The sequence below is a fragment of the Podarcis filfolensis genome (genome assembly GCF_964270895.1).
Source record: "Podarcis filfolensis genome assembly, chromosome: 2".
NCBI lineage: Eukaryota > Metazoa > Chordata > Lepidosauria > Squamata > Lacertidae > Podarcis > Podarcis filfolensis.
In genome coordinates this window covers 4425298-4451069 of record NC_139605.1, presented here as the reverse complement: position 1 = coordinate 4451069, position 25772 = coordinate 4425298, and the positions used below count along the sequence as shown (strand labels likewise).

General features: G+C 43.6%; 2 protein-coding genes across 2 annotated transcripts; both read right to left on the bottom strand.

The window, feature by feature from the left end:
- Positions 1–500: 500 nt before the first annotated feature.
- On the bottom strand, positions 501–13324 carry LOC310758085 (vomeronasal type-2 receptor 26-like; the record flags this gene model as incomplete). Its single annotated transcript, XM_083604022.1, has 7 exons — positions 501–810; positions 4769–4821; positions 5712–6121; positions 9653–9779; positions 11040–11267; positions 11865–12677; positions 13040–13324. 7 exons carry the CDS (start codon positions 13322–13324, stop codon positions 501–503), a joined length of 2226 nt encoding a protein of 741 aa, XP_083460148.1.
- Positions 13325–18351: 5027 nt separating this feature from the next.
- On the bottom strand, positions 18352–24955 carry LOC310758084 (vomeronasal type-2 receptor 26-like; the record flags this gene model as incomplete). The annotated part of the gene is made up of 6 exons (XM_083604021.1): positions 18352–19262; positions 19915–20041; positions 20833–21060; positions 22361–23170; positions 23466–23748; positions 24738–24955. The coding sequence occupies 6 exons, from the start codon at positions 24953–24955 to the stop codon at positions 18352–18354; spliced, it is 2577 nt and encodes an 858-aa protein (XP_083460147.1).
- Between the last annotated feature and the right edge of the window lie 817 nt (positions 24956–25772).

The window sequence follows — 25772 nt, the reverse complement described above, 5'->3', positions numbered from 1 at the left end:
TATTTCTGAGTAAAGCAGTTCTGGCCAGCCCAAATCACATCTCCTCACCTACAGGACACTAAATATAGTTCCAGCTTAGGTACTCAAAGCACATGGAAGCCACAGCTGGAATTGCAGTGGACTTTCCACACTTGGGAGGGATCCATTTTTCCTATGAATACTGCTATCTTCCATCTTCCCTAATAATGGCCCTAATAACATACACATATGATCAGGGAAGGGTAAGGTACATTTCATGAGTCTAGTCATTATTGCTGATCAGTTACATATGTGCTTTAGTGCATTACTAAAGAGTGATTACCTAAACTATGTCTTTTTTATTTTTTATTTTTAATACTTCAGGTTACACATTTAAAGTAGATTATCTGAGATCCGGTACCGGGAAAATAGGTCTCAGGAGCCAGGCTGCCATGTTGATAACACAACACGCAAGTGTGAAGATTTATTGCAATACAAGCACTCAGGCTCGGACACCTATCCACACATCGGTGACTTATGAATCAGTTGACCCTTCTGGGGAGTGATTCCGGGTACAGCAGAATATCCGGATCATATGCCCTTTCTGTTTCCGGCTTTGTTTTCTGTTTAAGAACTTTCCCATACGTCTGCTCCTTGGATGAATTAACTCTCCTTCCGGTGTGGAACTGCTTTACCCGCTCCCGTCTTCTGACATTGCCTGTGTCACTTGAGAGAGTCAGTTTCTCTCCAGCACACTCTGCATCCCTGTCCTTCTCACAGCAACGGTAAATTGAAAAACTACTGTCTGGGAAGAATGTGAGCCTCTCTTTTGTTGGCTGCTTCCCGACTCCTCTGCAAATTTAAGATTGTTCTGTACAGTCATGTTGATTGTCTTTATTTCCTGCTGCCAAAAACTTTTCAGTGGAGTGTAATCTCACATGAAACTGACTAGATTAATTTGCTTTAAGGTACAAAGAAAGGTAGGTCAGCTTTGTTGACCCATGACCAATCATAAACCACTGCAACACTGTATTCATGAGACTTCCCTTGATGAATTTGTTAAAGTTTTCACCTGGGGTCAAACAGGGCGGACGCCATCCTGACCAGAGAAAGATCACCACCACCTGTTAAAGCAAAAAGCTGATTGGCAATTTTTTTCTTTCCTTCTCCTGGTTCCCCAGATGGCACAAATATGCCATTAGTTCTGATCCTAAGGCAGTTTGTGCACTTCCAATAGATGCATCACCCCAATGCCTGCCGTTTCTCCATGACCTTGAGTTCCACAAACTTTGGAGTTAATCCAGCTATGGAGTGCTTGAATGTTCTATCATGCTACTAATTTTTACTTCTCATTTACACAAATTATAAAGTATATACCGTATTTTTCACACGATTGGACGCACCGGACCATAGGACGCACCTAGTTTTCACGGGAGGAAATCAAGGAAAAAATATGATCCCCCCCCCCCCCGCAGCTCTGGAAGCAGTGGACAGGCTGCACGCAGCCTGTGCGCTACTCCAAGATCTTCTCCCTGCTTTTGCGGGAGGTGGCGGAATTCCCCCACCTCCCGCAAAAGCCCACAGGAGCCCCGCGTGACTCCTGCGGGCTTTTCGACCAGGAGGGAGAAGGGACTGAAACGGCCAGTCAGGATGACACGCAAATTCGTGAAGCGTCTGAATGGGAGTCTGGAAAATGGAGAGACCCTCTTTGGAGGAGATCTGAAGACCTGAGGATTACAAATTTGTTGAAGGGGAAAGCTGGAGCTTTGGGGACATCTGGATCTGAAAGAAATTTGAAACAAGAGTTGGAACACCCCATAGGCTTTGCTTTTAAGGATGGAGGACCGGCTGGAAGTAACATGGATTCTGTTGGGCCGGAGCCCCTCCGAGACTTGGGGCTTAATATCAAAGACTATCAAAGAGACCGGCAGAAAGGAACTGAGAGAGATATAAGGGCCTCGGACGTGAGATCTCCAGGCTAAATAAATAACATAAAGACTGACGGATATTGGTTGGGGACTGGAACCGGGAAAAGGGTGGGTGGAGGTTGGGAATCCAAAGGGTACATAAGGATAATTTGCTTTTTATATTTTGTTAGTGGTAAGGAAATTGGGTAAATCGTGGAAAGGAAATTTTGGTCGACTTTAGGAAAAAGGTCTAAGAATAAATAATGAGGTATAAGTATTGATGTATAATTTTAAAAAGGTAAAATTGGTTTTTTCTTTTTAAATTAATTGAAAATAAGGTTGTTAAAAATAAATTGAGGAAATGGAAAAAAGAAGTAAAATAAAATAATAGTATGTTAGAATAAATGTTTAAGCTAAGGTAAAGAAATAAGTTAAGAACTTGCTGAATTGACAATCTAAATTGGAATACAAGAAGGGGAGGTGTGAGGAGGTCTGAGAAATAAGGTTAAGAATTATAAGTAACAGAAACTTTATGTGCTTTTTCTATTTTTTTTTGTGTTTAGTTTTGAATATTATGTACTTTTGTGTTTTTTGTTTTGTCTATTTTTTGGTTTTTTGTTTGTTGTGTGTTTCTTGAAAATGCTAATAAATATTTTATATAAAAAAAAAAGAAACGGCCAGTCAGTCCCTTGTCCCTCCTCGGGGAAAAGCCCCCAAGAGCGGTGCGCTCTTTAAAGGGTGCGCGGCTCCTGCAGGCTTTTCTAGGAGGTGGGGGAATTTCCCCACCTCCTAGAAAAGCCAGCAGAAGCCACGGAGCCCCTTTAAAGAGCGCGCCGCTTTTGCCTGCTTTTGTGGGAGGTGGGGGAATTCCCCCATCTCCCGCAAAAGCCCACAGGAGGGTTGGAGAGTAGCGGGAAGGCGTCACACGCCTTCCCACTGCCCCCCAATCTCTGGGGCTGGCGATGGGGGAAGCGCTGCTTTCCCCACCGCCAGCCTCAAAGAGCAGACTTTCCTGGCTTCAGCGGAAGCAACGTGAAGCCTCCGGAGCGCAGGCTTCGGAGGCTTTGCCTTGCTATCGCTGAAGCCAGGGAGCCAGCATTCGCTCCATAGGACGCACACACATTTCCCCTTCATTTTTGGAGGGGAAAAAGTGCGTCCTATAGAGCGAAAAATAAGGTACATATAGTTGTGCGTTGGTTTTCGAACAGAATGCATCCTAGAAGTCTGTTCGACTTCCGAAACGTTCGGAAACCGAGGAGTGGCTGCAGGAGTGTCCTGCAGGCAATCGGAAGTTGTGCCAGACATTCAGCTGCTGAGGCAAAGTTCGCAAACCGGAACACCTACTTCCGGGTTTGCGACGTTCGAGTTCCAAGTTGCTTGAGAACTAAGCTGTTCGAAAACCAAGGTATGACTGTATACAGCAGTTTCAATCTGCACCCTTGCACAACTGGTTTCTGTTCAGCCTGTTTCATTTCTCTGCATGTCCTTGGAGACCAAGCGAGAGGGGAGCTGGGTGCAGCCAGAGTAAGGAGGAGATTCCATGGCTTTTGAAGCAGCCTATCTCTCTGTCTCCTAGTTCCACACTTCTCCAACCTCATTTTTTGCCTCAGAGTCTCTGATTCTGAATTGCCCTCTGCCTCTAATTCTTCCTGCTCACTAAACCTTGTTACCTCACCTGAGTATTGTTACCCTACAAAGAGGGTCTTAGTTCCTCTGGTTCTTTAAGCAAAAAGAACATAAACAGTGTGTGGAAAGGATTCTGATTTATGCAAGCTGGAACAAGAGTGGCCCAGAGGCCGGGCAACTTGTATGGACATCAAGGCACTTTTGTAACTTTTTCTATACAGGGGTACCTCGGGTTACAGACGCTTCAGGTTACAGACTCCACTAACCTAGAAATAGTACCTTGGGTTAAGAACTTTCAGGACGAGAACAGAAACCGTGCAGCGGCAGTAGGACGCCCCATTAGCTAAAGTGGTACCTCAGGTTAAGAACAGTTTCAGGTTAAAAACGGACTTCCGGAACGAATTAAGTTCTTAACCCGAGGTACCACTGTATATGATTACCTAGTGCCCGATCTTTCCAAGCAATATACAGTGGTACTTCATTCGTCCCGGAGGTCCGTTCTTAACCTGAAACTGTTCTTAACCTGAAGCACCACTTTAGCTAATGGGGCCTCCTGCTGACGCCACGCCGCTGGAGCACGATTTCTGTTCTCATCCTGAAGCAAAGTTCTTAACCTGAAGCACTATTTCTGGGTTGGCAGAGTCTGTAACCTGAAGCGTATGTAACCTGAAGCATATGTAACTCGAGGCACCACTGTAAATGGATACCTGAGCACGTGGACAGCTCATGAACCCCTCATGTTCACTTCTAATTGGTTACACCAGAGGTTTTCAATATTTTTGAGTCCACAGCTCTCTTGACCAACTCCATTCTTTCTGCGGCTGCTCAGAAGCCCACTTATGTCATCCCTCACCTGCAGAGCTGGCAGCCCCTTGCCCCTGTTGGAGCACCCTCCCTTCTGGAGTGCTCTTTCAGCCTCCCCCCTCGTCTCCTTGGGGGTCCTCTGGGCAGCAGTCACCACCGCCCCTGGTCCCTGAGCACCGCCATGCCCCAAAGAGAGGTGCTGCCAGGCCTGCATGGTGGAAAGGCTCCCCTTTGGCACTTGTCACTCAGCTCCCAGGCAGGCCTTTCACCCAGATGGCCAGGCTGAACATCTGATAAGAGGTGAATTAGGAGGGGAGTTGAGAGACAGACCAATAGCTGCTGCCACTGGGAGTATCTTGTGATGCACATGTAAGAGGCTTGAGAATTGCTGGTTGCTTCTTTCTTTCAGTGCGACAGCCCCCACCCCCCATGTTAGACCCAACTCGGTGAGCCTGCCCTGTACAGAAACAAACGTAGCCAAGAAGGAAAGACCAGCAGCTGCCAATGGCCAGTTTGATGGATGACACTGCAATAAACCAGCACATCTAAAACATGAAGTACAAAAGGTCTGTGACTAGTGGTGAGTTATTATGCATTGATTTTTATTGTTACCAACATTCTTATTTAGACAGGCCTACTCAGATGTTCATAAAGCTTGTAAGAGTTTTAATTTGTCTTAGTTTATTCTATTGTGGTTTTGCCATTTGTTAAATAAAAGGATAATTTTATTGCTTTATCCTTTCCAAAACTGCTTTGAGGGGCTTTTCCCTACAACGAAGTGGAGCGTAAATTTTATGAAATTAATTAATTAAAGAAATAAATGGGATGTACCATGTGTGAAGCTACATTTAAATGAGAAGTACTGCAGTTCCATTACTGCTGCACTGCAGTTCAACTATAAAATAATATTTTAAGTCAGATGCCATCTTTAGTTTTTGTTGTCAGGTGCTCCTTTGTATTCAGATCAGGCCTGAATAAGATGATGTAGCACTTGGGAAGGAAGATGCAGCCCAGAAGTCCAGCACTGGAGGCCAACATAGAGAAGACCTGCACGGCTACCATGTACTTCCCCTTGGTACTCAGGTAAGTGGGAACAAAGGACACCCAAACACTGCAGAAGACCAGCATGCTGAAGGTGATCAGCTTGGCTTCATTGAAGGCCCCAGGTAGCTTCCTGGCCAGGAAAGCCACCGTGAAGCAGATAGCAGCCAAGCAGCCCATGTAGCCAAGAGCACCATAAAACATGGCAACAGACCCTTCGTTGCATTGCAGGATGATCTCTCCAGGCTGAGACTGCATATCAGAATCTGGGAATGGGGGAGACACCCCCAGCCAGGTGCTGCAGATGATAACTTGAACACCAGAACAGGAAATGATAATGGAGTTAGCCAGACTCTTCCCCAGCCATCTCCTCACCTTGTTCCCAGGTTTTGTGGCCATGAAGGCCAGAACCACAGTGATGGTTTTAGCCAGTACAGAAGACACAGCAACCGAGAAGATGATGCTGAAGGCCGTTTGTCGGAGAAGGCAGGTCAATTTCCTTGGCCGGCCAATGAAGAGGAAGGAGGAAAAACAGGAGAGAAAGAGAGAGATGAGGAGGATGTAGGAGAGGTCCCGATTGTTGGCTTTGACAATGGGGGTTTCCCGGAATCTAATGAAGATTCCTAACACAAAGCTTGTGATTAAAAATAAGAGGAGGGCAATGGAAACCAAGAGGATCCCCAGCTTGTCTTCATAGGCTAGGAAGCTGATAATCTTGGGGACACAGTGATCTTGGTTCTTGCTTGGATGCTCATCTTCTGGACATTTGTTGCAATGGTCTGCATCTGCAATGATAAAGAGTTGCTTAATTGTCCTATGATTTTTGTTCCATGTATCATACAGGTCTTTGTATTAGTCTCGATTCTTCAAGATGCCATAATATACTGGGTGACAGCTTATACCAGAGACCTAGAATGTCCTAAATCATGCTATTGAGACTCCTGGCTTCACTCTGTCTACCCTTCTGGGTCAGCCTCTTCTAGTTGGTGCTAATCAACACTAGGATGACTATCTCACTGATAATTATTCGGTATGTACAGTACATCTATATATATTTTGTTTTACTTTGTAACATTCATGCAGGTTGCTCAGTTTTGTTGTCATTCATTGCTAGCAATGCCTTCTATTCCATTTCCAGCTGATGAAGACTTTATTCCGAAACAGTGAACTGTTCTGGATACACTGTCCTCTTCAGACTTCCTTTTTAGACTTCTGAGAGACGTCTTCCTTTGAGACTTCCATAGGACGTCTTCCTTTGAGAGACAGCTTGGCGTTCCTCACTATTCCTTGACTTGTTTGACTCCTCATTTGACTCTTATATATACAACAGCTTAAAGTCACTTGTATATTTTGTGAGATGTACTGTATGATAGATACATTATTTTGTAGTGGCGTATTAGCATATTTTGAGTGACATTGTAATTAATTATATATCCACTATCAGTTATTAGCCAGCGTGTTGCATTTGCATCGATTGTTACATTTTGCAACACAGGGGGTTGTGTTTGTCTTCTCGTTGGTGGGACATGCCTGGTTCTGAAAGGGCTTCCTTTCCCTCTGGAATTCCTTACCTTCCTGGGTGGAGATGGTCCCATTGGGACATTGAGCACAAGCATAGCAGCAAAGCGGCTTTCCTTCTTGAATCACTTTGACGTATCCAGAAGAGCAGCTTTTGCTGCACCTTGAATGTGGAAGTGTCTAACCATAAAATGAAGGAATATCAAATAAAAAGTGTTAGGGATGGGTCAATAAGCCACAGAACTGAGTAACAGGCAAATAAAATACACAATCACTCCTCATTTTACTAGAAAATTGCTCTAGCTTCTGCCCCACAGAAAAGGGTCCTCGTAGATTAGACCAGAGACCCATTATTTTCTCAGAATGGGAAATCACCTATCATTGATCTGTTGTAAATGCATTCTCTAAACTGATATCAGCATCTAGTCCAATCTGGGGGCAAATTAAGCAGATGAGATGGATGCAAAGCTTCACTGCCACACGGAAGATGGAGCAAGCTTGTTTTCTTCTGCTCCGGAGGGTAGGACCGGAACCAATGCCTTCAAGTTACAAGGAAGGAGATTCCAATTAAACATCAGAAAGAACTTTCTGGTCTCCCTCGGGAGGTGGTGGACTCTTTCCCTGGCAGTTTTAAAGCAGAAGTTCGATGGGCATCTGTCATGGATGCTTTAGCTGAGATTCTTGCATTGCAGAGGGTTGAACTAGATGACCCTTAGGATCCCTTCCAGCTGTGCAATGCTATGATTCTATGAAATGCCTTAGGATGAGAAGAGCCTTAATATTTACTGCAGTAGGGTGAGGGGCTCACCGGGTGTTTCTGCAAATAACCCCCACCTAGTGTTCTGAAGTGCTTTTGAATTATGGTGCTGGAGGAGACTCTTGAGAGTCCCATGGACTGCAAGAAGATCAAACGCATCCATTCTGAAGGAAATCAGCCCTGAGTGCTCACTGGAAGGACAAATCCTGAAGCTGAGGCTCCAATACTTTGGCCACCTCATGAGAAGAGAAGACTCCCTGGAAAAGACCCTGATGTTGGGAAAGATGGAGGGCACAAGGAGAAGGGGACGACAGAGGACGAGATGTGCCTGGCGTGTACTGGTCCATGGGGTCACGAAGAGTCAGACATGACTAAATGTTTGTCGGAGAAGGCAGATCACCTTCTTTGGCTGGCCAATGAACAAGAAGGAGAACAAAAAGGAAAGCAGGATGGAGGCGAGGAGAATGTAGGAGAGATCCCGGTTGTTGGCTTTGACTATAGCAGTGTCCTTGTTTTTAATGAAGACTCCTAACACAATAACTGTGATTAATGACAAGACTAGAGCAAAGAAAGCCAGGAGAATCCCCAGGTTTTCTTTATGTGATAGGAAAATGATAATCTTGGGAAAACATTTATCTCAGTCGTTGTTTGAGTACTTATCTTCTGGACATTTGGTGCAATGTTCTGCATCTGAGGAGGGGGAAAAAGAATAGATTTGGGCTCAGATGCTGATGGTGGGAAGGAAATAAGAATTTTTAATAGGGAAAGCAATGAAAATGTTCATTATTGAAGGTCTGCACATTTATCCTGCCTTTCCTCCAAGGAGTTGGAGCTTGAGATATTTCTCATTCTGGTTTCCAAAACAACTATGATGTTGGATAAAGCTGAGAGGTAATACTTATTTTTAAATAATTTCCTTCAGCTCACTTCCTGGATATAATAATAATAATAATAATAATAATAATAATAATAATAAATTTTATTTATACCCTGCCCTCCCCGGCCAGAGCTGGGCTCAGGGAGGCTAACACCAGTAAAATTACTATAAAAACATAATAGGGGAAAAACACCAATTTAAAATACAGGTTAAAATACAATTTAAAATGCAGCCTCATTTTAAAAGTAGCCATAGATCAAAACCATAAGGGGAGGGAAACATAAGTGTCAGACTGAGTCCAAACCAAAGGCCAGGCGGAACAGCTCTGTCTTGCAGGCCCTATGGAAAGATGTTAAGTCCTGCAGGGCCCTAGTCTCTTGTGACAGAACGTTCCACCAAGTTGGGGCAAGTACTGAAAAGGACCTGGCCCTAGCTGAGGCCAATCTAACCACCTTGCGACTTGGAACCTCCAAAATGTTATCATTTGTCGACCTTAAGGTCCTCCGCGGGGCATACCAGGAGAGGCGGTCTCATAGGTATGTGGGTCCTAGGCTGCATAGGGCTTTAAAGGTCGAAACCAGCACCTTGAACCTGATCATGTACTCCACCAGGAGCCAGTGCAGTTGAATGTGATCCCAAGGCAAGGACCACTTAAGGAGCCTCACTGCGGTATTCTGCACCTGCTGGAGTTTCTGGGTCAGTTTCAAGGGCAGCCCCACGTAGAGCGAGTTACAATCATCAAGCCTGGAGGTGACGGTCGCATGGATCACTGTGGCCCAATGTTTGGATTTGATATCCCACTTTATCACTACCTGAAGGAGTCTCAAAGTGGCTAACAATCTCCTTTTCCCTTCCTCCCCCACAACAAACACTCTGTGAGGTGAGTGAGGCTGAGAGACTTCAGAGAAGTGTGACTAGCCCAAGGTCACCCAGCAGCTGCATGTGGAGGAGCGGGGAAGCGAACCCGGTTCACCAGATTACGAGTCCACCGCTTTTAACCACTATACCACGCTGACTCGATGTGAAGACATTGAACAATGGAGAAGCCAACAAAAGACCTAGATTCAAAAGTGTCTTTAGAATCTTCAAACAAAACATCTCTGGGTAACTCTCCACCCTCCTTTGATTCTCCGAAGGTATGCCGTCCCCCCTGGAGTCACCCACCTTCCTGGGTGGAGATCGTCCCTTCCACACATGAATCACAAGCATAGCAACAAACTGGCTCTCCTTCTAGAACCAACTTGGCATATCCAGGGCGACAGCTTTCAGTACACCTGGAGCGAGGCACAGTCTAACCACAAAGAGAATAAGGTGCATTAAGGGGAAAGTGTTAGCAGTATTTGTCTCTACTGTATTCATAGAATTGGAAAAGGAACCACAAAGATTTCTAGCCCCACTAACCCTGTCTGCTTTACTTTCAAGGAAAGCACTCTTGAAGCACAACAGTATGGCAAAGAAACCTCTTTGACGTATCTGCTTACTCTGAGTTTTGCCACACTTCAGGATTTGGGTCATCTCTCACATGGCTATGCTGGGTGAATTCTACAGAGTGTAACATTTTGAGGTGAGAGAAAAGCAGGCCCTGGAAAGAGATGGGTGCTGTTGCCTTCACTCCCTAAGTGAACTGAATCTGGATAGTCATCCTATCTCAGTATCCCAGGATTGTAGTACTTCCTTGACCATTCCAGATCCCTTTCATGTCTGTGCTGCCTGTGGCAAGAGGGAGTGGTAGTGGCTGTTAGGATTTGTATCCATCCGTGCTGCTACAGCAGTAGCACTATGTTGTTTATATCATGTGAGTGTCTGAGAGCATGAGACAGGAAGTCTCAGTACTGTTGGAGTACTGTTGGAAGTTAGTTTCACTTCTGTTTGTGATGCTGTTCTGTACTGGTGCTCAGAGAGCACAGACATGCTGATGAAGTATAGACTGTAAAATAAAGTAGTTTTAGAACTACGATTGACTCTTCTGCTATGATATGCAAGAAAAGGAGTGCTCCTCTCAGGAGGGAGGGCTTGCTTATTAGTGGTCTCTCTGGACTGAGGGAGATTTATAGCCAGGGAGGACCACCAGAGAGACGCCCCGGAGTCTTGGGAAGCTGGTGGCCTTCCCGGGCGAATTTCCAACAGTGGCAGCTTGTAATCAGTAGCTAAGACACAACTGGTCAAACTTACAAGGCCATTTTGCAGCAGTTGCACAAGGAAGAATGGAAGCAGAGTCCGCCAAGCTATGAAGCAGGTGTGGTTGCTGCTTCAGGCTTCAGAAGGTCTCCCCTGGCAGCGCACCCATGCGCAGGTGGTGGAGAAGCACTGGCACCATCAGCATTGATTTTGGGGCAAGATCACAGCCATTTGGGACAAGATCAGCCTAAATTGGTGTGATCTTGCCTAAAATAGGCACCAATGGCAGCTTCTCTGCCAGCGGCTGATGGGCAGATTGTGTAGTGGCAACAGGGGCAGGTAGTTGGTGGCAGGAGCAGTGGCAGCACCAGGACAAAGTGGCTCTTCCTGTCTCACCTTAAGTGGCGAAACAGGATGCTCCATCCTTGCCTACCTTGTTAAACTGCTTGGGCCACTCAATGACCTCTGCATTAATAATAAACTTTATCCCAGTAGATGCCTCTCTCTCTAGACTCCCAATTTTCACTCTAACAAGAGACTGATTGGGAAACATCACCCAATTCTCAATATCAAAGACAGCGGGCAGCTCCCCATTCTCATCCAAACACAGTCCACCCCTGGAAGTATTCAAACACTGGATCTCTTTTAAGAAAAGGTGAAGCTGGAATGACAGGAGAAACACCAGTGTTAAGAAACCATGAAAACATTGCGTATATCATAGTCCTGCTCAACTGGGGTTGGTGGACACCTCATCTTATCAGCCCTATTCAAGCATTCTGTTTTTATTAGACCATTTATATACAATTTCATATAAAATAATAAGGTGCAATACAGAAAGTGATCAATACAATGTACCTCCCCCCCCAAAAAAGTTTTAAAAGTCTAACCAATATAGAAAAATAAAATACAGTACATCTCACCATAATGGAGAAGACTGTAACCAGGAGGTCTGTATACCTGCTCAGTCTGTGTTCAACTGTTGATGGGCAACTTCAAGGCCCAGCAGAGAGGAGAAGAAGAGGAGAGTTCAACCTCAGCTAAGAAACCTGTTTCTTTCTAAGGTCACCAGGGAAGAAGCACAATATTGGAGTGGGGAGTGTTCTGAGATAACCAGCATGGGCAGAAAGGATGGCTTTCACCAGGAGCATCACTAATTAGATTTGTCTCTTAAAATGAAAAAAAAAAAAATTCTCACAATTAAATTTGATTTGAGAAAAGGGGCAATGGATTGCAGTTTGCAAAAAAGGAAAGGAAATACCTGCCATGGCTGTAGCCTTTGAAGTTCCAAACTGTCTCCTCCACCCCTTATCAACATCTGTTTTGATATAGATAAATATGCAGCATGTAAGGCCTGAGCCACAGCGTGAACATTAATGTAAGTGCCATAGCTGTCTTGAGACAGGGCTCCCTCCAGCTGCTCCTGGGGCAGAGTCTGCAGTTTGTCCCCTTCTCTGCACCTTGTCCAACCTCTCACAGCCAATACATGTTTTGAATATGAACAATGAAATGCTTTCTCCCAAAAATGCTTCAGAAGGGAGGAGTCTGGTTCATAGTAGTCGTGTTGGGTGCTTCTGAAATTGCTCTTCATCACAAGGGAGAAAGAACCATGGATGTACTTGAAGAAATCTGGAGAAAAAGACCAATTCAAGTTGATGTCCTGAAAAGCTGTTGATATCCAGACTTTTGCACCAAATTCTTTCTCAAATACGCTTTGAAATGAGATGATTCGAAACCATCCCATGCGAGTGTTTTTATAGAAAACAAATACACCAACTTGTCTCCAGAGGTAAAATTCTTCACTTAGGCTGATTATTTGCTGAGGATAATTTCCTACTAGTCTCTTTGATAAGGCAACACAAATTCCATTCTTGATCATAAGGTATGTCATGGCACTCACAAACCGTTCTCCACCATCATTGTTTGGAGCAATGAGGCCAATCCACATCCATCCAAAATGTAGCAACAACTTGACAATACCCAGGTACTGACTTTCTTCTTTGGGGACCACCCGGTAGACAAAGGGAAACTCAGTTTTATCCTCCAGAACCTGAGCAATAAAGCCATAACTGATCTAGTGAGGAAAGGAAGAGGTTAAGTGCTTTCTTTTGCTTGCAGTATAAAGAAAAAATGCATTTTCTTACCAGAAATGAGAAATATCTGACAAAAAATGTGCCGGCTGGGACTGATAGGAGTTTTAGTTTGAAACATCTGGTAGGTGCCATGTTGGTGAAGGCTGAGGGGTTTTTTTTGGGGGGGGGAGAAGAAAAGACATGCAAGATGACCCTCAGGGTCCCTTCCAACTCTCCAATTCTATGATCTATAGCTCAGGATCCCCCTGCCCTTTGTGAAGTTTCTTCTGGACTGCCCTAAAGAGAAAGTGGGATTTTATGCAGCTGACAATGTGCACTGTCTCTCTAGGCCACCTCTTCATACCTGTGGGATTTTGTAGATGCCAGACATGGCCGAAATCTCTTTCAAGATTACAGAATTGGCCCGTTCAAGAACAGCCAGAAGGTTATTCCATCTTCCACAGCTATAGTTTGGAATATTGCTTCCACCACCTGCAAGCAAGTCTATCATGGCATCAGAAGTCATCCTTGCATTGAAATAGTTCTCATAGAGGTTGTAGCCCAGAGTGATGTTGGGCAAGATCCTGAGGTTCTGGTTGACCTCTTGCACGGTGAACATGAAGGACAAGACGTGCCAGTTGTACCACATTTTTGTGCTGCAATAAATAGATCAGTTAGGAAATGTCACAGAATCTTAGAATTTGAGAGTTGCAAGGGACCACGGGGTCACCTGGTCCAACTCTCTGCAATACATGGATCTTTTGCCCAACCCTGAGATTAAGAGTCTCATGCTCCACCATCTGCACTATCCCAGCTCTTAACTGCCATTTCAAATAATGAAAGCTGATATTATTCGATGCACAAATAATGGTCTGTATGTCCATTATGCAAGAAAAAATTGGAGATGCATGCTCTATCACAGAAGCATAGAAGCATGCTGCAGGTGTGTGTGAAAAAGCTGAATAGTTCTTGTTCATATTGTGGTGATCTGACTTCGGTGATGAGGGAGTCCCCTGGACTGTATCATTTTATTTAAAGCATATTTTTTCCCTTGCTCTTCTGCCAAAAAGTGACCCAGAGCACCTTATATTTTCATTTTTAAGACGGCCTCTGTTCACAGGCATATAGTTTAAAAATATGTGACATAAAAGATAAATTGAAATTGCAGAGTTTTGAGAAATTAAAAGATAAGGTGCGAGATTGGCTGCACTATTTTCAAATAAGAGAAGCTTATAACATGGATAAAAAAATAGGTTTCCAGGTGGAAAAATCAAAATTGGAAACTGAATTGTTAGAACCCAAAACTAAAACACTTTCAAGAATGTATAACTTGCTGCTAAAATGGAATACGCAGGATGAAACAGTTAAATCTGCTATGATAAAATGGGCACAAGATGTTGGTCATAATATCATGTTTGCTGACTGGGAACAGTTATGGACCACAGGTATGAAATTTACGGCATGTAATGCCCTAAAAGAGAATACTATGAAAATGATATACAGGTGGTACATGACACCAGTCAAGCTTGCAAAAATCTATCATTTGCCCGATAATAAATGTTGGAAGTGTAAAGAAAATGAAGGAACATTCTTTCACCTTTGGTGGACATGCCCAAAGATTAAGGCTTTCTGGGAGATGATTTATAACGAAATGAAAAAAATATTTAAATATACATTTCTTAAGAAGCCAGAGGCCTTTCTCTTGGGCATGGTCGGCCAATTGGTGCCAAAGAAGGACAGAACTTTCTTTATGTATGCAACTACAGCAGCAAGAATTCTTATCGCAAAGTATTGGAAGACACAAGAGTTACCCACTCTGGAAGAGTGGCAGATGAAGCTGATGGACTATATGGAATTAGCGGAAATGACTGGCAGAATCCGAGACCTGGGAGAAGAGTTGGTGGAAGAGGACTGGAAGAAATTTAAAGACTATCTTCAGAAATACTACAAAATTAATGAATGTTAAAAATGCTTGGATTGGTAATAAGTGGTAATTAGTGACAAAAGTTAATAAGATTATGTAAAAAAGGTATTGATAAATGGTTAAAAATATTGATGTACAATATGTTATGGTATAAAGTTAAAATATTTGAAAAAGGGTAAGAATTTGCTGAATTAAATATTTATACGGGAATACAAAATGGGGAGGCGTGAGGAGGTCAAGAACATAAGTATATGAATTTGAGGTTATTGGGAATAATGGATTTGTTTTTTATTTTTGTGTTTTTTGTTTAATTTAACTTTTTTTTAATTAATTGTGATTCTCTTTTTGTATCTCTGTGTGTTTTGTTTTTTCTGTAATGTATGGCTTTTTATTTTGAGAATTTCTATCTTTCCTTTTTGTAAAACCTTAATAAAAATTTATTTAAAAAAATAAAAATAAAAATATGTGACATAAAAGGAAAAGAGTTTGGGATGGTGGCAGAAAGCTTTAATTCAGGTAAGAAAGATTTTTGTATGGTCTGCTGTTGAGCTGTAGTGGCATTCCTTAGAGATGATTGTAATTGGGCAATATATAAATTGTCCAATAAAAATAAAATATAATATTGGCAGCTTGGAAATTGCCTGAGTGCTGTGCCACCTTCACCTCCCTCCTGCTGGCGAGACAATTCGATGCATGCTTTTGATTCCTGCTCAGATTCATTTGCATTATTCTGTTGCCATCTTCAAAAGGCAGCAGAGTGGCATAACTAGGAGTGAGTTACACCAGGGAAGACCTAGGGAACAAAGAAATAGGACATGGGGGAATCTTTTCCTGTACTCCAACTCCAATCTACCCAAGCCAGCTACGGCAGTCATAGAATCACAGGACTGTAAAATTGGAAGGTAACCCAAGAGTCATCAATTTCAACTCCCTACAATGCAGGAATCTCAACTAAATCATCCAGTGGCCAGGGATGATGGGAGCTTTAGTCCAACAATGTCTGGAAGGCCACAGGCTCCCTGGTCCTGAGATCGGGGCTCTTTCCTTATGAAATAGGAACCATTTGAATGGTGGCAGAGAAATATGGCATCCCTCTTCCTATTACTTACTCCTTAATCCTGGTGAAGGGGATCTGAGAAAATACATATGGAAGCTGTTCAATAATATATTTTGGAGATATGATCCCACTAATGAGGAAGTCTCCAGGCCGGTGGTAACTGAGTGCCTCATTTTGATCTCTAATCAGATTCAAGGGACATCTGTCCTTCCGGTTCTCACAGACTCCATGGGGCATCATTGGCAAAAGAAGCAGCAGCAGAAACAGAAGGAATCTCCCTTTGTCCATGCCACCACCACCTCCTTTGTCAGTGGTTCTGCTCCAGGGCCAGCTAATTCAAAGAAGCCAAAAACTCTTGCAACACCAGTTACAGTGGTTTTCCCAGTCTGGGTGGAATTCAACAAGGGCTTCAGAGATATTAAAAGTCACACAGCAATCACACATTGCCTCTCACCTGCACTAAATCTTGACTCAATCTGTCTTAGGGACAGGAATTGTTCTCTGCATCCACTTTATTTTTCAGGCACAGTAGAATTAATAGCCTTACGCTGTTGTTGATCTCGGTGTTTAGGCAACCTCCAAAAATATCTTGAGCTTTTAGAAAAATACATCACTGTAATTTTGATAATTACAGGTTTCTCATCTACAACTTTCTTGAGACTCAAATGGCAGAAGCAGAGCTGGAGAAAAACATGTTTGCAATATGCATCTCCAAAGTCTGACATGACTCGATGAGGGTGGGTGGTTGCGGCGGGGATTTGTCCTGAATTTTGGTCACAGGAACCTAAGAAGATCCTGGCAGCTGGATCAAACCAAAGTCCCATCTAGTCCAGCCCCATGTATCTCCCAGTGGTGAATAATCTCTGGGAAGCTCACGTTCAGGGCAAGAAATATAGGGCATGAGCATATAAGACCCACAAAAAAATAGGGATGGGAGCAAATATACATTATACTGAAGATTCAGTCAGGATCAAGAGTCTATGTCCGTGAGAGCTATGCTCTTCACTTAAAAACAATCATGTGTCCAAAACAATAGCAATCTCTCACCCTTCCTTAGTCTGGGGTCCCTTAAAGGTAAAGGTAAAGGTACCCCTGCCCGTACGGGCCAGTCTTGACAGACTCTAGGGTTGTGCGCCCATCTCACTCAAGAGGCCGGGGGCCAGCGCTGTCTGCAGACACTTCCGGGTCACGTGGCCAGCGTGACAAAGCTGCATCTGGCGAGCCAGCGCAACACACGGAAACGCCGTTTACCTTCCCGCCAGTAAGCGGTCCCTATTTATCTACTTGCACCCGGGGGTGCTTTCGAACTGCTAGGTTGGCAGGCGCTGGGACCGAGCAACGGGAGCGCACCCCGCCGCGGGGATTCGAACCGCCGACCTTTCGATCAGCAAGCCCTAGGCGCTGAGGCTTTTACCCACAGCGCCAGCCGTGTCCCTCTGGGGTCCCTGCAATTGAGAACATCGTGGTGTATAACATTGGAGCAAGAGGATGCTGAATTACACATAAAAAAGGCTATGCCTTAAATAAAATTTAGGACCTCAATGATTCCTGTGTAAAAGGGCAGACGGAATTCTCATATGAAAAAGGAACATTAAACGCTTCCTTTGAAATGTACAGTTTAATATTTATTCCTTAGGATTACTATTGTGCCCACATGACAAAAATTTGGGGAAACAAGCATTTTCTTCAAAATGTCAAGGTGTCATAAATAAAGCAAATGTGTGCATAAGTGTTTGCATGGAACTAAAACTCATCCCTGGAGTAACTGATAAACAGGAACATTGCGGCGAACAGCTAGATCATTTACCAATTTAATCTGCCACTCTGGAGTCAAGAAATCTAGTTGTTATATGGTCAGGTCACAAACAGAGTAAAGCTGGAGGGCACCTGGGAGGAGTCTGGTAGCTCAGGTGCCCTGCAGTCAGCACTGCCCACAAAGTGCCAGGAGTTCAGCCTACACTCGAGTAGGACCCTGGCAGAGACACATGCCCGACTGGCATGTTTCCTCCCTCCTGGTCGATCGTTGGGGAGCTTCATAAGCTTTCTTCAGCCCGAACATCACAGCGACCGTTGCCAACCGACACCGGCACACTTAGGGATCCGCAGAGTTTGCACACCTTGCATGACAGAACTCAGCATTTTGGCTAATCTACTTTATTTACATATAAACACACACGGAGCGCTGCAACATGGCTCCTTCTCTCTATAGCATCAGACAGCAAAGAGAAATAGAACAATAGTCCCACTTCACAGAACACAGTTACACAAACATCCTGCTTCCGTCACTTCCCACTCTGTGGAGTCAAAACATATACCGTGATGTGAAAGACAAAAATCCCATGACCGCAATCATGAAGCAGGAATTCTAAAAAAAGCAGTGTGGGGTCGGCCTATGCCCACTGCATCCCCCTTAGTCACCATCCACCTGGAGGGTATCTGAGAAGGACGCAGTAGCTCTGACAGTGTTCTCCACCCATGGGAGAAGAATCCCCTAGTGTGATCACAGACAGCAATATCCCTTAAAATCTGATCTAAAACTGTGTAGGGATGTGATCCAGGGCTTCTTTTTCATTGTTCGTGATTAATAAAAGGCAAAGAGAGATGTATATTTAAGTTTACCTATTCCCACGACAACTATGCGGTTTTCATTACAACTGTAGTGGGAAACAGGTGTCAAAACTAAATATGTGAAGAATCAGATGCCATTTTTAGCTTTTGCCGTCAGTTGTCCCTTTGTATTCAAATCGGGCCTTAGTATAATAATGTAGCACTTTGGGATGAAGATGCAGCCCAGAAGCCCAGCACTGGAGGCCAAGATGGAGAAGACCTGCACGGCTACCATGTATTTCCCCTTGGTGCTCAGGTAGGTGGGAACAAAGGACACCCAAACACTGCAGAAGACCAGCATGCTGAAGGTGATCAGCTTGGCTTCATTGAAGGCCCCAGGCAGCTTCCTGGCCAGGAAAGCCACTGTGAAGCAGATGGCAGCCAGGAAGCCCATGTAGCCAAGGGCACAATAAAACATGGCAGAAGACCCTACATTACATTGCAGGATAATCTCTGCAGGTTGGGAGTGCATGTCAGACTCTGGGAATGGGGGAGAGATGCCCAGCCAGATGGTGCAGATGACAACTTGGACACCGGAACAGGAAATGATAATGGAGTTGGCCAGACTCTTCCCCAGCCATTTCCTCACCCTGTTCCCTGGCTTTGTGGCCAGGAAGGCCAGTACCACAGTGATGGTTTTTGCCAAAACAGAAGAGACAGCAGCTGAGAAGATGGTGCTGAAGACCATTTGCCGGAGAAGGCAGTTCTCTTTCCCTGGCTCGCCAATGAATAGGAGGGAGGAGGAAAAGGAAATCAGAAGGAAGATGAGGAGAATGTATGAGAGGTCCCTGTTGTTGGCTTTGACTATTGGGGTTTCTTTATATTTAATGAAGATTCCTAAAATGACGCCTGTGATTAAAGACAAGGATATCACAATGGAAGCCAGTAGGCTCCCCAAAGGGTTTTCATAGGCCAGGAATGTAATAACTTTGGGAACACATTGATCTTGGTACGTGTTGGAGTATTGATCTTCTGGACATTTGGTGCAATGTTCTGCATCTGAGGAGGAGAAAAGGGGTGCCTTAGTACCGTTTAGATATCTGCATAGCCTTCTGTGCTGTGTTACACATATTTTTTAAGATGCTGATGTCAACAAGAATTTATAGCAGGAAATGAACAAAATTTTGTTTTTCAATGCCTAATTTACTGTTTAACATTGTACCATCCCTTGTCTCCAAGGAAATGGAGGTGTTGCACAAAGTTTTCCCCCATTTTTATCTTCAAAATAATCCTGTATTGTGATCTAGGACATGCAGAGAGGCTCCACAGAGATGGTGTCTTCGCTGTACATCTTTTGCCATATAGTGAAGACACAACTCTTTAATTGTGGACATTCAAGATTTTTTTTATTGCTGGGCCCATCTGAATTTATATGGTCCTGTTCCATGTGAACGGGTTTTATTTTATAGAAATATTTGACCTCTGAAGGCACTGTAATTGACTCTCTATGATCACCAGCTTGTAGCCCACAGATTGCTTCCCTGAGATCATTTGTTTCAACCAACTTCTTTGAATTAATGAAGCTGATGGAAGATATAGAAGCCGAAAAAGGGTTAACATTCAAAATAATTCCTCAGAGTCTTTATAGAAAGTGAATGTTTTCCCTGTTGACATTCTCCCAAGCAATGCCCTCTCCCTTGGAGTCACCCACCTTCCTGAATGGATATTGTCCCTTCGATACATGGAGCACATGCATAGCAGCAAACCGGCTCTCCTTCTGGAACCACTTTGGCAAATCCAAGCTGACAGCTTTTGGTACACCTGGAGCAAGGCACAGTCTAATCATAAAGAGAAGATTGTGCATTAAAGGAAACGTGTTAGGAGTATTTGTGTTTACGGGATTCATATGAAGTTTGGAATTTGAGTTTGCAAATGACTCAGCAGGATCTTAGTTCTCACTGACCCGAGGCATTATTATTTTTCAGGGAAGCAATTTGCAGAAGAAAGGCATGGCTGGGAGACTCCTTTGGTGTGCTTCTTATCTGTTCCAACATTTATATTCAAAACATATATAAAAAACATAATAAAACATTAAACATTAAAAAACTTCTCTATACAGTGGTACCTCGGGTTAAGAACTTAATTCATTCTGGAGGTCCGTTCTTAACCTGAAACTGTTCTTAACCTGAGGTACCACTTTAGCTAATGGGGCCTCCTGTTGCCACCACGCGATTTCTGTTCTCATCCTGAAGCAAAGTTCTTAACCCAAGGTACTATTTCTGGGTTAGCAGAGTCTATAACCTGAAGCATCTGTAACCTGAAGCTTCTGTAACCCGAGGTACCACTGTACAGGGCTGCTTTCAGGTGTCTTCTACACGTTGTATAGTTACTTATCCCCTTGGATCAGGGAAGTCACATAACTCCATACCATCCAGCATTTATCTGATGAAAATAGGGACGTTCTAAGGAAAAGAGGGGCATTCCGAGATCAAATCAGAAACTGGGCTGGTTTCTGTAAATCCAGGACTGTCCCTGGAAAATAGGGACACTTGGAGGGTCTTGTGCTTTTGGAATTATCCAGCAAATGATTTGAGCTTACCAGATGTCACATCAATAAAGTTTCCTCTACCTTGTTAAACCATTTCGGCCACACTATGGCTTCCAAGTTAATAGCGAATTTTATCTCAGTAGAAGTCTCTCTCTCTATACTCCCAATTTTCACTCTAACACGAGACTTATTAGGAAACATCACCCAGTTCTCAATATCATAGTTGGCTGGCAGCTCCCCATTCTCATCCAAATGCAGGCTCCCCATGGAAGTATTCAGAAACTGGACCTCTCTTAGGAAAGAGTGCAGCTGGAATGACAAGGAGATGCCCAGTACAAAAAAGTATATGAAACCCTATTGCGTATCTCAGCCCTACACATTTTGAGCTCCTATGAATTGGGGCCAGTGTGCATCTCATCTGTTCTGATAAGCCCTTATAGGCATTCCATTTTATTTATTTAACCATTCAAAGACCACCTTTTATATATAATAACAAGGTGCTGTACAGAATAAGATCAATACAAAAAAATTGGCTGGATCTACACAGATATAAAAAATGCTATTAAAACACACTATAAAATGTATTCCAATGCAATTTAGCATTTACTTTGGATAGTAGATCTACAGTCGGTATTACACATCAGTGTAATTGGAAGCCTTTCTGAATAGCTTTGTTAGAAGTAGCTGGTGAGACACCATTACCCCGACACCCTCTGTATCTCTATAGAAGTTATTCCATGTTATGGGGGCCACTACAGAGAAGACCCTCGCAGGTCTACTCACAGTCAAGAGCAGCATATGAGGGGGATCTGTGGTTGTATTAAGCATCCCCACTTCCTGATGCAAATATGTAAAAGAAAGGGAAACTTTTACATTTGCAAACTTCCATGTGAAATGGAGCAGTGATCACTAGATCATGTGGAAGCCTGCAGATATGAAGTCTCTCCCTTCAGACAGCAGCAGCTTTTGGTAGAACTTGCACAACTCCACAAGGAAGGGCACAGTTTTGCATAATATTTCATTGTGCTTATTTATGAGCATAGAGGTAAACTTAGTAACAATTACTATGTGTGCATTTTGGAATGGTTGAAGGCAATTTTGTTCAAAGAAGGTGTTATAGAATGATGAAAAGTTCTCTGCTTTTCATGCTATTTTTACATTCCTGCATTGTGTTTTATTCTATCCACAGCTGTTTTGTAGTGTTAAACCACCTTGAGGATTTTTTGGTGGGGGGGAGCAAAGAGTGTTATATAAAGCTTTTAATAGAAAATTGCTATTTTCTAGAGTCATAGCTATGGGGCTGGGGGCTAGCCAGGTGTTGTATTTTTTGCCCCAGGTGAAGCTTCCAAAGGGGCGCCATTAGGCTCCCGGCCTGTGCATGCGTGTATGCAAATGTTCATGCAATGCACAAGGGGGTGTGCCAAACTGGGTCTTTGACCCAGATGAAATAAAGCCTAGTTTCGCCCCTGCCAGAAAGGGCAGAAATGTTTACCTTCTCCATGGGCCTTACTAATTAGAATTTCCTCCAAAATGGAGATGAGGAGATGGGTAAGTTTCATTCCAGAGCTGGGACAATGGTTTGCAGTTTGCAAAAAGGGAAAGGGAATACCTGCCATGGCTGCAGCTTTTGATGCTCCAACCTGTCTCTTCCACCCACCATCAACATGAATTTTGATCTGACTGAATATGCAGCTTTTAAGGCCTGAGCCACAGCTTGGATACTGAAGTACGTGATATAGCTGTCTTGAGACAGGGCTCTCTCCAGCTCCTCTTGGGGCAGCGTCTCCAGTTTCTCCTTCTCTCTGCATCTTGTCCGACCTTTTACAGCCAACATGTGCTTTGAATATGAGCAACGGAATGCTTTATTGATAAACTGTCCAAGAAGATTGGATTCTGGTACATAGTATTGGTATTTTCTCCTTATTTGGGGCTTCATTATAAAGGACAAAGAGCCATGGATGTACTGGAAGTAATTTGGAGGAGCAGACAAATTCACATTAATTTCCTGAAAACTTGTTGTGATCCAGACTTTTGCTCCAATTTCTTTCTCAAATTTTTTTTGAAATTGCATGATTGGATTCCATCCCAAGCGAGTGATTTCATAGTAAACAAATACATTGACTTGCTTCCATATGGCAACTGGTTTACTCAGTCTGAACATTTCAAGTTGATTGTTTTCTGGTATTCTTTTTTCTAAGGCAATGCAAATTCCACTCTTGATAGTCAGGGATGTCAGGTCACTCACAAACCTTTCTCCATTGTCATTGTCTGGAAAAATGAGGCCGATCCAAGTCCATCTGAAATGCAGGAGCAACTTGACAATCCCCTGGTACTGAATTTCTTCTTTGGGCATCATCCAGTAGACAAAAGGGAACTGGGCTTTATTATTAAGAAGATGACGTGTAAAGCCACAACTGACCTTGTGAGGAAATGAAGAAAAAAGTGTGCGATTGCCAATCAAAATAGGGAAGAGATATTTATTTACCTGAAATGATTAAAATATTGTGCTGGCAGGAGCTGATGGGAATTTTGGTCTGAAATATCTGGAGGGTGCCAAGTTGGCAGAGGCTAGAAGAAAGGTCCCTGGATCAGGTATTATGTTGTAGCTAAGGAATTCCCACTTTGCGATGCCCCTTCTAGACCCACATGAAGAGTAAGTGGAATTCTATGCTGCCAAAGTTGTCCTCTGTCTTTATATCCACACGACTTCATACCTGTGGGATTTTGTAGATGCCTGACATGTCCGAAATTTCTTTTGAGATGACGGAATCAGCCCCTTCAAGAACAGCCAGAAGTTTATTCCTTTTTCCACAGCTGTAGTTTGGAATATTGCTTGTGCCAAGGTCCAACATTGCACTGGAAGTCGTCCTTCTATCAAAATAGTTCTCATAGAGATTGTACCCCAGGGTGATGTTGGGTAGGATCCTGGGATCCAGATTGATTTCCTGGACGGTGAACAAGAAGAGTAAGATGTACCAGTAGTAGTAACTTTTTGAACTGCAATAAAGAAATCAAAAGGTGTCAAACCACTATTCACCATTTAATGAAAACCAACATCGTCTTCAAATCATGGTTTGTAGATCCAGTATGTGTTGGCATGCAGAGGACTGGGAGGCCAGCTGGCTAGCCCTGGCTGGGTCGTTCCCTTCCAGCCATCCCTCTGCGAAGACCATCACCTCTGCTCCGACGTAAATCAGCAACATGGGCTTCTGAGCCAGGGCACACTATCAGCAGATCAAATTGCGCACACAGAATAGGCGTGAGGCTTGTAGAATCATACTACAACTACAGATTTATTAATCATAAATCAGGACAAAGAAACATGTCATCTCTCTCTCTCGTCGTCTCAGAGAGAGCAGCCAAAGTGAAAACTATACACAAACGGAAGTTCCCTGGAAGCTGTGCTGGAATGTAAACAGACATGTGACATGTAACAATCCCATGTTTGTTCCTTAAGTGGAATAGAAATGTCAACAGTATGCAACTATTATTATTCATAGTAGTACATATTTATACTCCACCTTTACCCCAATGGGACTCAGAACAGCTTACAGATAAAAAATGAAAGAAAAAAAATCCAGGCTTTTCAGAAATTCCCTATGTTTCATGCCACCCTCACTCTCCTCATGCAGGTGGGATAGTTTAATCCTCAAACAGGTGCATTAATTCAATGCATTATTTTTATCTCCAGCAAGTCATTTGCATTTTTCTGTTGCCATTTTCAACAGGCAGCACAGCAGCTCAGCTAGAGCAGCATTTTAGCCAGGAAGAGCCAGGGAACAAGAAAATAGGGCAGGTGTGGGGGGGGGATCCTGCTGTTGGACTCCAACTCCCATCAGCCTCAGCCAGCAGGGCAAATGATTGGCAGCTATAATTCAGCAATTACTAGGGGATCACAGGCTCCCAGACCTGAAATAATAGCCGTTTCCCTGATATATATAAACCTTTGGAGTGATGGTGACATTCGTCTGCATATAATTACTTACACTAGAAGCTGTGGTGAGGGGGTCTGGGAAAAGTTGTATGGCAATTGTTTATAAATATTTCTTGGAGATATAATCCCATTAATGAAGAATTCACCAGGCCGGTAGAAATTGAATGCTTCATTTTTTTCCTTGATCATATTCAAGGAGCATGTTGCCTTCAGTTTCCCACATACTTCACGGGGCATTAGCAGCAGCAGTAGCAACAGCAGGAATATCATTCTGCCTCTGTGGTTGCTTTTACCTCCAGAGACAGTTAAGCAGAAGAAGCAAAAAACTCTTGCAAGACCAAAGCTGGTGTGGTTTCACCAGTATGCATGCTGTTCAGTTATGGCTTCAGAGCCATTAAACCTCAAACAGGAATATATCCCACTTCCCCTATGGGAAATCTTGACTCCATCTGTCTCTGACACTTTCCAAAAAATCCACAGCGCAGCAAATAACCACTTGCTTCTATTCTTTCTGATGCTTTGGAAAGTTGCAGAAACACCTTTGGCAAGAACAAATCACTATGATTTGGATAATTATAAGGCAAAGAAGTTTCATCTCTGCAATATTCTGGAGTCTCTTGGTGACTTGAGGGGCAGAAGCAGAGCTGGAGAGAAACATATTTGCAAAAAGTCACAGATGTGGCTCCAAAGTTTGAGATATGTTCCAGCACGCTTCTTAGTTGCCTCTCAGCAAAGTTTAGGCCAAACTCCACACACACACCCAACAGACACATAGACTCACTGGAGATTCTCTGGAGAGCCAGTGTGGTGTAGTGGTTAAGAGCGGTGGACTCATAATCTAGTGAACTGGGTTCGCTTCCCCGCTCCTCCACATGCAACTGCTGGGTGACCTTGGGCCAGTCACACTTCTCTGAAGTCTCTCAGCCTCACTCACCTCACAGAGTGTTTGTTGTGAGGGAGGAGGGGAAAGGAGATTGTTAGCTGCTTTGAAACTCCTTAGGGTAGTGATAAAGGGGTTATCGAATCCAAACTCTTTTCTTCTTCTTCTTCTTCTTCTTCTTCTTCTTCTTCTTCTTCTTCTTCTTCT